Source organism: Anopheles merus, chromosome 2R (genome assembly GCF_017562075.2).
Source record: "Anopheles merus strain MAF chromosome 2R, AmerM5.1, whole genome shotgun sequence".
Classification (NCBI taxonomy): Eukaryota; Metazoa; Arthropoda; class Insecta; order Diptera; family Culicidae; genus Anopheles; species Anopheles merus.
Genome location: NC_054082.1, coordinates 8,808,889 through 8,820,918, shown reverse-complemented (window position 1 = coordinate 8,820,918; position 12,030 = coordinate 8,808,889). Strand labels below are relative to the sequence as shown.

Below are 12,030 nucleotides of genomic sequence, written 5' to 3'. Positions count from 1 at the left end.
ACTGTTTTCCACAAAATAATGGCACCGGATAGGGAAGCAATATTTATGCTCAATTCTATAGCATCGAACAACTTTATGATGGGCCAGCTGATGGCGCAAGTCTAGCAGGTAGCGAAGAGGAAAAGCTTTTTCAACTTTTTGTGAATAACAATGAATGGAAACGACAAAACATCTTGCTTTGTGCTGCAAAGTACACAACATGTATATGAAGCAGAGTTTTTATTCTTTTAAATTGCCGTTAGAGGGCGCTCTTTCACGTCACTAAGTATTATAAATTTATTCTTTTACAAAAGTCTACAAATTGTGAATAAAAACGAGGCACATTTATGAAACAAATCTGTTCATATCTCTTCCAAACAAAAAAACGGACATTTATTGCATCCTACTCTTGATTGCGTTTTATTCCAACATTGCTCTAGTATTACTGAACTGTGACAGCAACGCCTGCACGTATGCAATGTACTAATATATGACACTAATTCCCAACCAGCGGAATGCCATTTGCGGTGGTGCTGTGTTTAATCAAGCTCGTGTAACCAACCGCAACACCTACACCGACCACGCGTGGAGCTAATTTGCACACCACAATTTATGGCACCATGACGATTAATTATTAATTACCCAACCATCTGTAAAGATTGCGAGAATCGCCACACACACACACATGCAAGAAGAAAAAAAACATCACCAAACACACCAACGCCTGGTTTTCGGGGGGCGTCGGGCAAATCGAGATGTAAACGATCAGCCATCAGTAAAGCTTCCATCTTCCATCCCACGGGCTTGTGCAGTGATCGGGAGGTGAAAATAGCATCTGCCGCGTCGCCAGAAAGAGAGAGAGAGAGAGAGAGAGAGTGTGTGCGAAGAAGCATAACCGATACCTTGACATTGACGCTTTAATGACGCCTAGCCAAAAATAGCAAGCTGCACGGGTGGATTGAAGGTTTCGGTGCCGTGCCGACTATGTTCGTGTCCGAAACGGTGGCGTTGTGACGTAGGCCCGCTAGAGGAGGACACATGTTTCACTAGCACTACGGTTTTCACTATCCTGCACTTGCACCGCGGTTTTTGGTGGAAAACTGTTCCCCATTCCGGTCTTATCATTTGCATTTTTGACATGATGGTTCAGTTCGAAGTAATAAATATGTGTGTGCGTGTGATTAGTGATCATCGACGGGTGTAAATGTGCGCATCAATCAACAGCTGAGTAACAGAAGGTCCTTCTGTCTGTCTGTCGAAGTCTGTTGGCACTCGCGCATCATCTCCGTATCGTCGCAGTAACCATTGCTGACAGTTGACAGATGGTGCAAGACCAACTCATTCAAACAACACAACGAGACATACCAGAACAATCCGGATCCGTTCTTTTGTGCAGTCCACCTTTAGTGACGAAAGAGTGTGTTTGTTTTCTTTTCTTCCTCAGCAGACGTATTAGATTGGTCCCCCAAAAAAACCCGAACCGGGTTTCTCTGGCGCCAACGTGCGCCATAGTTCGGTAGTGTGTGGAAAGATAGTGAATTGCTTGCGTGATTGTGCGGTACGGCGAACAGATCCTTGCGCTTGCTTCAGTGTGTACGTTTATCGTGAATGTCGTGAATTCGATTGTGATTGTGTGTGTGTGTGTGTGTGTGTGTGTGTGTGTGTGTGTGTGTGTGTGTGTGTGTGTGTGTGGGTCTGTGAGTGACACCACCCCTGCAGTGACAAGTGTTTGTTGGGTGTTTGCGAGTGCATGTGGGTGGAAGGAGTAGCGCTTGCTTGACCCCCTGCCCACTGCCGAGGCCGACATCATGCATTTGCATTTTGAGAAAAACTCCAACACAAGATGCGACTGCCCGATACTGTCACTGTCCTGGATGGGCAAGGTGCCGGATGACATACCGGAGGTAAGTGTTGTTTGTCTGCAGGTTTGGTAGTATCCGTTAGTGGGCTACAATTTATAGCGTTATTTTATAGTGTTTGAATCGCACCCGAAATGTTATGATGATGGTTGATGGCTGAGGTGTCTGTAACAATTTTCGTGTAGATTCTTTTTCCGGCGGTACTCCTGAAGAGTGGTTGCATGCTTTGAAAGCTCCAAACAGTGCTGACACCAGCATGTCCTCAACCATTCTGTGTGTGTGTGTTGTAAAGATGTTAAACGTGCTCAAGAGCAAACGAAAAGCTTTCTACTCGCTGTGGCTTCACGAGCGAACGGACGAAAGCTGGACGCTAATTGGACAAGTCATTACACAAGAGTCACTATGATCTAAGCATCTGGTCTGGCACAAGTCACCACGCCGGTACAGCTTTTGGAGCATAGACAAGTACAATTCTCCCAAATAAAACCCCCCTTTAGAGCAGAACACCCATCACAAAACGGAACGGAGTGATGCTGAGACCTAAGCTGGGGAGAGTGTAGGTTGATAAGAAGCACGTCGATTGCTTATCACGAGTGAAAGCAATGCTCGGTTCAGTCAGAGGTAACCCATCACCATGGACAGATCAGTGGTGTGTCTATACTTTGCATTGTTTGCCATTTTTCCGTTTGCTGCCGGATTATGCAATGTCGGCTTGGGGAAGCGCGTTTTCGGTAAGATATGAAGTGTGAAGAGTGTTGTAAAACATGGTTACGAAATGGTTCTACTTTTGTGCCGTCCATTTTCAGGGGACGTGCTGCTCGAAACATTGAGCTTCAAAAACTCATCAGCCAGTGAACCGAAACAGTTATCGCTGGTGATCAGCTACCAGCCTAATGCGCATCTTGGCGAACAGATAACCTACAGCAAGACGCAGGGATCTGTTAAGTGTACTCTTGAAATTCCAGAGGCAAAAAACAAGAAAGGACTGTTTCTGACTATGACAAGCCAACACAACGTTACGGAACTGTCGGCAACGTTGGAAATTTACGGATTCCGCCAAGGGAAGGCAGTGAGAGTTAATTGAGCGTCGCGAAATATCTACAGCAATTAAGATTTCCATCCACTGTCTGGATCCACTGACTGTCTGTCTGGAGTAATGTGTGAACGTTGTGAAAGTGAAAGAACCTATTAGAACCTAGAACATACTTAAGAAATTAAAAATATTGACTCTTTTGCTTCGCTCTTTTGCGGCTTTATATCATGTGTTTTGTCAGGGACTTACAGAAACTTCACAATCTTGCAACAATTTTGAGGCAATCAAATTTAGCAATGCGTAGCAGATGTTCCCTTGTTGTTGATAACGTATTGTATTGACACGTACGACCTCCCGGAGCAACTTAAAACATGCCCGCACAATCTATGCTCGACGAAAGTGTCTTCTAACCTCTCTTTTATTGTTAATTCTTCATCTTAGAAGTCGTGATTATAGAACAATCAATTTTCCATGCATCAGTATCAGTATCTCTTTCTAGAGGACGTCATTGTCAATGTATCGTGAAGCTGCAAAGCATGTGCTTCAAAACTGAGATGTGTGCTTTTTTACTAATTCCCTCTGAGATACTGAGAGTTCCGATCGTCTTTACTAATTATCTGAAATTCCCTGAACTTTAACGTGTTGTCCGATAATGTCTCCAGAGCACAATTAAACCTACACTATTTTGTTACAATTTGTGTTCGTTTTCGTAACGTTTGTAACATCCCAGATAATTAAAGGAACTCACTCTAGGGATGTCAAAGTACAGTCGATGTGTAACCACACAGGTCTTACAGATCGAGACAACCACAATTCGACAGAAACGGTTCAAAAGCTTTTGTCGTAAGGCCTGACTGTCCCCGTCTCGGGCTACTAATCGGATTAAGCGATGATGTGGTAAAATGAGAAACTAATCGGAAGGGAGGCGACAGCAGACACATGTTTTTTCCCCTCTGTTTTCGTAGGGATTATTACACGTTGTTTACCCACACCTTCGATTCAGACGTTCGTCTGTATAGGGCATTGAAAAATGCCTGTCTGCGTCAATGCTGAGTGGAAACAATATTCCCCTTCCTATCCTGTCAACCTGTGTGGAGTTGCACTTGATTCGCTCTTTGACAGAAAATATACGTGCCTCCTGTATCCTTCGCCAGATCTGATGGTAATGAGCAGCAAGTATCGCTCTGTTTCCTGTGCGATGAGAAGAGTAAACAAATGCTCCCGTAAATGGAACACAGAAGTACTTCAGGCACATCCCTTTGCGCTTTGGTTTGCAGCTTGAAAGGGATGCAATAATGTGAAAGAATATTCTCAGGTACGCCGCGCTCCCATCGCGCTCCACCTTCTCCCCATTCGTGCACGATATGCACATTCGGTAGAGATTAATGATTACTTTGAAAACAGACTCACCCGGAGACACTCGTTATGAGTCCGTTTTTTCACCCCGTTTACGCTCGTTATAACGAAGTAATCCTTAACGCTCAAGAGCGTCGGCACTGATACGCGCGACTGCACTCGAAAGACCCCGGAGTACAAGCACAGCAACCACCACGACAGTTGTGGCACTTTTGTTTACCCTCAGACTCACTTTTGCACGAAAACCGCCCTAACGTACGGTACACGTTCCTCCTGCGTCAGCCACGGGAGACACCATGCGGAGTGCGGTCAGGTGGAACGAAAATCTCAACCATTTGGCCCCGCTCGGTGGGCGTGTGCAAATTAGGAAAATTATTCGGCAACTTTCCGCCGCTGCCGTGCACAAACCGTCCGGAAATGCTTGCCCGAGAAAGGTTGTTCCGGAATGTGCCAGCAGCAGCGGGATGGCAGGCAGCAGGTTCGCTAAGCAAACAGAATACCAGTGCCGTTTGACATACGTCCTCGAATACGTGCCGGCTCCAAAAAGGAGGCGGGAAATGATGACGTTGATTAAATTGGGTGTGTGTGTGTGTGTGTGTGTGTGTGGTGTGGTGTGTGTGTGTGTGTGTGTGTGTGTGGTGTGTGTGTGTGTGTGTGTGTGTGTGTGTGTGTGTGTGTGTGTGTGTGTGTGTGTGTTGTGTGTGTGTGTGTGTGTGTGTGTGTGTGGTGTGTGTGTGTGTGTGTGTGTGTGTGTGTGTGTGTGTGGTGTGTGTGTGTGTGTGTGTGTGTGTGTGTGTGTGTGTGTGTGTGTGTGTGTGTGTGTGTGTGTGTGTGTGTGTGTGTGTGTGGTGTGTGTGTGTGTGTGTGTTGTGAAGAGTATATGTTGGGGTTGAAATGATAGCGATAGCGAACAGCGGAGCATGGAGCATTTGCATTTCATCGAGCTGCGTAGAGTGCATCTCACCACCAGCATCATCATCATCATCGCCACCCAGTCTTGGTTGGTGGTAAACAATGACACCGGCTAGACACGTAATGAATGCGAACCACTCGTGTCGAAGCGACGAACGCCGGTGTACATGGGGTTATGAAACGTTTTAACGATTGTCAGCGTTTGGGAGGGGGCTTTTTTGTACTTCTTTCGTATTTTGGAACGTCAGCTTGCATAATGTATTATGCGCGTACAAATATAGTATGAAGGATATGGAAGTGTATTGCTTGCGTAAGAAGCAGGAAAGATTTTCAATTGCGCAAGAGGCAATGGCAATAGTCCTGCTGGAAGGATGAAAGGATCAAGCTTTTAAGCCACTTGTCGTACTTGTCCGTTCGGTGAAAATAGTGCCAAATCTGGCAGATACATACCTGGTTAGCTTATTTTTGTGGTTAGCTCATGTTTTCAGGAGTTGTTTTGTCTTGTTTCTCAAAATAACTTTGTGGAGTTCTAAAAGTATTAATTTACTACAAGTGACAAGGGGAATCCCTCTATAACCCTTACTTTATCTAGTCCATCACTTTGTGACTTTTTGAATGATTCGTATCGAGCTGTCAATTCCAATAAATGAGAACGTTTTTCCAGCATAAAGCACGAATGTCATTTATCGCCACCTAAGTTGAACACTCATGCATTATAAAGCAGACACTAACATTAGCAAGTACCGTCATCCTGCCAACCTCTTGCGCACGTGCGCCAGCCAGTGCTCTCCGTTTCGATACCTTTACGAGGGACACGTTTTTCACCCGATACGATCCTTACGAATGCACCCAGCGTTGTTACTAAGTTATCCATCACACCCTTGACTGATCATCAATTTGAAGCCATCGTCCTGCCCTGTGCAACAGCCCTGCTCGGTGGAACATTCACGTACACTGCGCGCTGTAAATTATTTGCCATAAATTATTAAAATGGTACATCCACCCCAGTCCTACACTCATACACACCTACACAGTTTAGTCCGCACATGCACTTTCACGTGGCCACAGCAGTGGCGCTTAGCCCGGTCTCGTAACGATTTCAATTCAATTTACCAAACGGAGCTCACGACGTTTCTGGCAAGACGGTTTCGTACTGTTTCTCTACTCTCACGTTTTCCTGCTCGACTTCTTACCGATTTGCACAACAAACGTCTGAACGAGGGGGGAACGAGGTGTATCACATTTTCCATCCGATTTGCCTGCCGAATTACCGACCTACGGAAAGCGTTCACCAGCGGGCACAACCGGCACAGGACAGCAAACCGTACTACACGGAGTCATTACCGATTCCTGCATTGACAGCTCCCGGCGACCGGCACCCGGTCTAGTCTGGCGTGTCCGGACGTGTGACCGAGGATTTACCTAGACGTCTCGTAACAAGTGCACCACAAACGGCGAACGGAAACAAACATTCGTGTCCATTCCCCGAGTAGGCCGATTTGGGTATGCCGCACCAAGCATAAGCATTGAGGCTGGATTGGCAGGAGCCAGTGTGGCATTTGCCAAACAAAAATCGTTACAATCCTGCTCCGGCAAAGTGCCTCGACTGTTGATTGTCCACTCGCCGCTACCTAATCCCGGGACTTTATGGACGCTTTACACACGTACCGTGATGGAGTCCCCACGCTTCCCGGGTTCGAATGGAATAACTTATTCAGCAGAGCCACCTTCTTTACCATCATGCCACGTGTGTTAAGTTATGCCCCGTTCACCAGCAGCCATCGGGCGTCGACGGACTAGTAAGTCTTTGGCGATGTGGTGCGAGAAGCCCGTTCCGCCGTTTGCAATCCTTTTTGATCGGAGCGGACCGCTCGCTGAAGCTTGCGACGTTCAGTACAGCAAGAAAGAATCCATTACATCATCGCCACTCCTTGGGCTTCGGGTGTGCAGCGGCGTCAGTCCTTGAACAAGCAGAGCCTAAGAGCCAAAGCCCCACCGTCGTAGTGGTGGTTTGCTGAGCAGGGTGTGTGTGTGTGTGTTGCTGTGCTGACTGCAAATGACTTGAAGTCGTGCATTTGCGCTCGTGTTCGCTGCTTTCACACTACCCTGAATCGGATGTAATGCTTTCATCGATTGCTTTCCACCGTGGTCGTGCGAAAGTCGGCGACTGTTGGCTAGAATGTCTGTTCCATTTTTATTCTCCGCCACCGGCCGGAAAAGGAAAGGAATGAAACCGCATTTGGATGCGGACGGTACTCGTGCTCGTTGAAGAGGACAATGCTGGCCAGAATACGGATAGGAAGGTGAGATCATCGTCTTTCTCCATCGAAGAAGCGTGTGTTTGAAGATGTCCTTGTCTATAAATGTCCCATCGTGTGACAAGGCGACAACTGTGACAACGTTCGCAATGAAGCCTGAGGCAGAGGGGGGGAGGGGATAGAGATGCCTCATAAAGCCCACACTTTCATGTTCACGTGTGGGTGGGACGGGGACATTATATGGCTTTACGGGCAAAAACTGTTCCCGCAAACAGGATTAACTCATGATTCATTCAATTATCTTCAACGCAGACCATTAAGATGATGGCGCGCTCGCGCGCTTGGGCTGATAGGCGATGCTGCAGCAGAAAAATGCCTATAACAAGCATTATTACGTCATTATTTAAAACTTTCAACCAAATGCTTGCGCGAAGAGCACCCAGCAGTAGGTTCAGAAATAGCCACAATTTGAGGAAATTCTATTCATCTTCACTCAGTCACACTAATTGTCGCTTTCGCTTCCGCGAGAGAGTGTATCATCATACTTTCGAGGCCGCCGCTAATTGGCATCTATCCTGTTGATAAATTATTCAAAAAATAGATCAAAGCACTGGAGACGCATTCGACGGGGTTTGGCACTGGCAAAACAGCATGTTTGCTGTCGCAGCTCACCCCCTCCCATAAGCCATCCTTTCCTTGTCCTTATGGTTTGGGGCTTTTTTCCGGTTGGTTAATGAAAAATGAATTAACTCGCTGCCATTTTACCTTCCTCCGGAAACTCCCAACAACGGTGAAGCAACAATTTCAGCTCCCTCCGTTTCTCTCCCCCCCCCAATTATCTACCATCAAACGGTGTGTGTTCGGGGGCTTGTTTGGCTCCTTTCCAATGGGGGATGTTCCAAATTAAATTCTTGTCTTTTTTTTTGTTGGCCCCTTAAACACCAACACGGACCATGAAACGATGAAAAATCAAGTTGACAACAACAGTCGAGGAAAACCCCAGCGAAACAACAGCGCACCTTCCCCTCCACTTTTCCTTTCCTATATGCCGATATGCCATCTCGATATTGGCCACTGACTGAAAATCGGTAGGAGGCTGAAATTGGATACTCAATTCCAGATAAAGGGGGGGGGGGGGGGAGGACGAAGTTTCTGCAACTTAAAAGAGCACAAAAAACACATCACACACACACACCTACATGCTCTTCTCCATTTTGCGATGAACAGGTGGAAACCACACGGGCGGACACCCTTCGCTGCCGAGTAGGGCAATTTTCCGGCATCGGCATCTGGAGGCAAACGTGGGACGTGACTCGGATGATCGCGGGTGTGTCTAAAACAATCTTTCCGAAACTCGAGCACGCCGCTTTTACGCCTCGGGACATTGCTCCCCGTTTCCAGCAGCAGTCGGATGGGATGGGCCGGGTTGGGTGTGTTAGCATTTGCCGAACCCCGTCAGCCCGTGCAGGCCGTGTCGCGAGGGGTTGTTTCAGCACTTGCCCGCAGGGATGTGTCGTGCAAATTGTTGCGAAAAGCAAGGGGTTGGAGATTAATGGCGACGCAAGAAAAGATGCTAGAAGAAACGTACTGGCTGGCTGTGTTATGTTTCTTGTATGTTTCTTTTAGAGAATTGAAGAAGGGCGCAGGGAACTTTAGAACTGGGAAAGACCGCTTAATGATTGACTGTAGGGGTAAATATGCATGCAACATTCATTTGTTTCCTATTGTCAGTGTGAAGAATGTTACCGGGACATGTGCCTTTAAGCCGAGAGAACAATCAAAGCCAAAGCTCATTAGCAAGGGCGACGAATTACTGCTACGAATACCTTGTGAACGATTAGAGTGTTCATGCGCAACGCTTAATCCAACACAATTGTAAGGCCAATTTCATCGTTCAAACGACACCTCTACATTTCTTTTCAATTGTTGTTGTTCAATTCAATTGTAACTCCTGTATCACAAAGGTAATGCTTTACCCACCAATGTCGGTTAAATATGTGCCAAACGTTGTGTTAATTGAGGTGCTGCTCTCTCCATGCTCTACCATGGAAAAAAGGGAAAACTTCAACCACACTTCCACGCTCCACGCTCCCTCTCAAACCCTGCCAGCGAAAATGTAATTAAATTTCCATTCCATCTCGACAGCACTCGGGTAACGAGGTGATAATAAATTCAGCAAATTGAGCGAAATGTGTTCAATTAAACAGAGGCACCACACCCTCGCTGATTCATGCACCGAACGTTTCCACCGGTTCACAGAAATGGTAGGAAAGGATTGAACAATAACCTCGCAGCTGCGCGTTTAGTATAAAACACCCGCCGCTACTAATGCTTATAGAGCTCCTACTCAGTGCAGGACACTTCCTTTGCTCGCTCAAGACACTTTTAACTTCTTATCCAATAGGAAAGAAAAACGATCAAAAGAAAATATTTGAAGTTGAGCACTCAGGTAGCGACCAAGACGACTTCCGCAAGCCTTTTACAAAACAAAAAGGATTAATGGATTGCCGTAAAAATGTGTTTCCTTTATTTGTTTGTTTTTTTGTTCGTGCTCTGTTTGAAGTAACTCTCGAACAAACGTTATTGAATAAATGTCAAAAGCTGTTAGAACAGCTGATGGATTTGCCCGGTACCAGTTTTCTTCTGGCGTGTGCGTGTGTGCGCGCCATGTGCCGAGGCCACAAAGTGGATGAAGCCATGGCAACCCTCGTTAATATTGCAACTTCCCTTCTCAAAATAGGTCAATTCATGTTGACAATGCCACAAAGCCGTTTTCACTACACTCCTAGCTTCGGCACTTCGGCACTGTTCGAAATTTGCCCAATATCCTTTGAGCCACCGAGCGAGAGCCGAGTTCGTCATCAATCTTGCAGTGTGTTTTCCTTCCCCCCCACTACCCTATTGCTCCAAAAACCCATTGAGTGAAAACTAGTTCCTTCCCTTCTGCTGCGCACAACCGTGGACGAACGAGATGAATCATCGAGCCATGCTTGTGTGCAGCAGCGTTTTTTGTTCCTTCCAAAAGACTCTTTGCGCGAAGCTAAGACGTTTCTGTCAGAAGCTTGGTCCTTCATTTTTTTTTCTTCACTTTTATGTGCACTCCTCTCTAGTCCGTTGATTTTTTCCGCATACGCCCTCGCCGGTCCCTGTTCGACGAATAGACGACATCGTTCTTGCGAGACGTTTGCTCGCGTCGCCTTACTGTCCGACTCCTTGTGCGCGCGCGGGGCCCCACTTTCCCGAAAGTCGGCAGGGGAAGGGCAGCCCGAGAGTGGTTTTGAGTTATGAAAACATAAACATCGTTTCGCCCTGATGAACTTTTCACTATTTTCACTCGTGCCCGCGTTACGATTATTCAGGACATATTTGCTGTTCGCTGACTTCCCATTATGCGGTAAGAATGGGATTGGGGTTGATGGGAGGGCCTGAAGAACCGAAGGACTTTCACTTTTTTCTTCACACTGTGAACACATTTCCTTCGACATTCGACACACTTTCGGAGGGGTTCTTCATCCTCTTTAAATGCTCCCATTGTTACTTCCCATCCGCATCTCATTTGCTGTGCTTATTGTTCCGTTTGCTGGTGGAAGATGGAATTGCAATACTATGTAGGGGAAATTTGCGATTAAATTGTTGTAGGCAGTGGTTCATTATATTGCGCTACACGAAATAGCCTTTAATGAAACTGAAAACAGTCGCCCTTTTCCCCCTACCGGGTTGGAAAAAGAAGCTATGAAAATTATGTGCTCCAGCATTTGGCATTTTAAATCCCTTGCCGATAGATAGATAAAGTAAGTTGTCTCCATATTTTATCGCACCAGAGATATCTCGTACATTGTTGTCCTCGTATAAAATATTCAACCAACGCCCGCCCCCACTGACGTAGTTGTAACGCTGCAATACTGTGACCATTTTCTAACTTTGCCGAGTCCCAAATGTAGTTATACGACCGGACACAACTGCTGCTGCCTCGAATTGCGGGAACTTGCCCGGAACAATGTGCAGAGTACGAGCAATAACAGCCTGTGGCCGTCGATGGGACCGAGCATCATCGGCACAATGGCACTATTGTAGCCACATTGTCTATTGCAACGCTTTCCCGACGCGAGCAACGCTGGTGCATCCGTGCAGCAATCCCTTAACGATTGCTGCGGTAGAGCTTCATTTTATCGCACTTTTGTTCGTTCGTTGTCCATTGCGCGCTAGGCAACAAAAAACTGCTTGACAGATTAAATGTCTAGCGGTCAGCGGAAAAGCGTTGCAACAATGCAATTGTATGGTCGAATTGCTTGAACAGAAGTTTGACTTGTTTTTTTTTTTTTGCGACAAAAGAATATGTTTTTTGTAACAACTGAATTTTTCATTGCAATGCAGAGGAGTGCGAGAGGAAAAAATACATCTCACGAGCGTGTTCGTTTCCCCAGATAAACGGTTAAGCAGGATTACGGCATTACAATGCGATTTTTATTATTCAGAGGCTTTATTTTTAATTTTTAAAGCCTTAAAATTTAAAATTTTAATTTAAATTTTAAGGCTTTAAAAAGCCTTAATAAATCATGCAATTGATTTATAATCAAGAAAATTACAACCGACATGTGGAAATACTCGAAGGCTATTTGCATGAATTGTGCTT

The 12,030-nt window shown here is 46.0% G+C and overlaps 2 protein-coding genes across 3 annotated transcripts in view; both read left to right on the top strand.

Moving 5' to 3' along the window:
- LOC121588213 overlaps positions 1 to 12,030 on the top strand; it is a 32,073-nt gene that overhangs the window by 5,435 nt on the left and 14,608 nt on the right. For both annotated transcript variants that reach the window (XM_041905921.1, XM_041905920.1), the window contains exon 2: positions 1,424 to 1,883. In XM_041905921.1, coding sequence (XP_041761855.1) covers positions 1,788 to 1,883 — 96 coding nt within the window. In that variant the 5' untranslated portion in view covers positions 1,424 to 1,787. The remainder of the gene's footprint in view (positions 1 to 1,423; positions 1,884 to 12,030) is intronic.
- LOC121588233 lies at positions 1,979 to 3,082 on the top strand. Its single transcript, XM_041905952.1, has 2 exons — positions 1,979 to 2,569; positions 2,645 to 3,082. The coding sequence occupies exons 1-2, from the start codon at positions 2,473 to 2,475 to the stop codon at positions 2,920 to 2,922; spliced, it is 375 nt and encodes a 124-aa protein (XP_041761886.1). The 5' UTR covers positions 1,979 to 2,472; the 3' UTR covers positions 2,923 to 3,082.

Bases quoted from the DNA above. Each gene is read 5' to 3' on its own strand.
- LOC121588233 (XM_041905952.1), top strand. From the start codon at position 2,473: ATGGACAGATCAGTGGTGTGTCTATACTTTGCATTGTTTGCCATTTTT. The intron at 2,570-2,644 runs GTAAGATATGAA...GTCCATTTTCAG, and splicing joins CTTGGGGAAGCGCGTTTTCG to GGGACGTGCTGCTCGAAACA.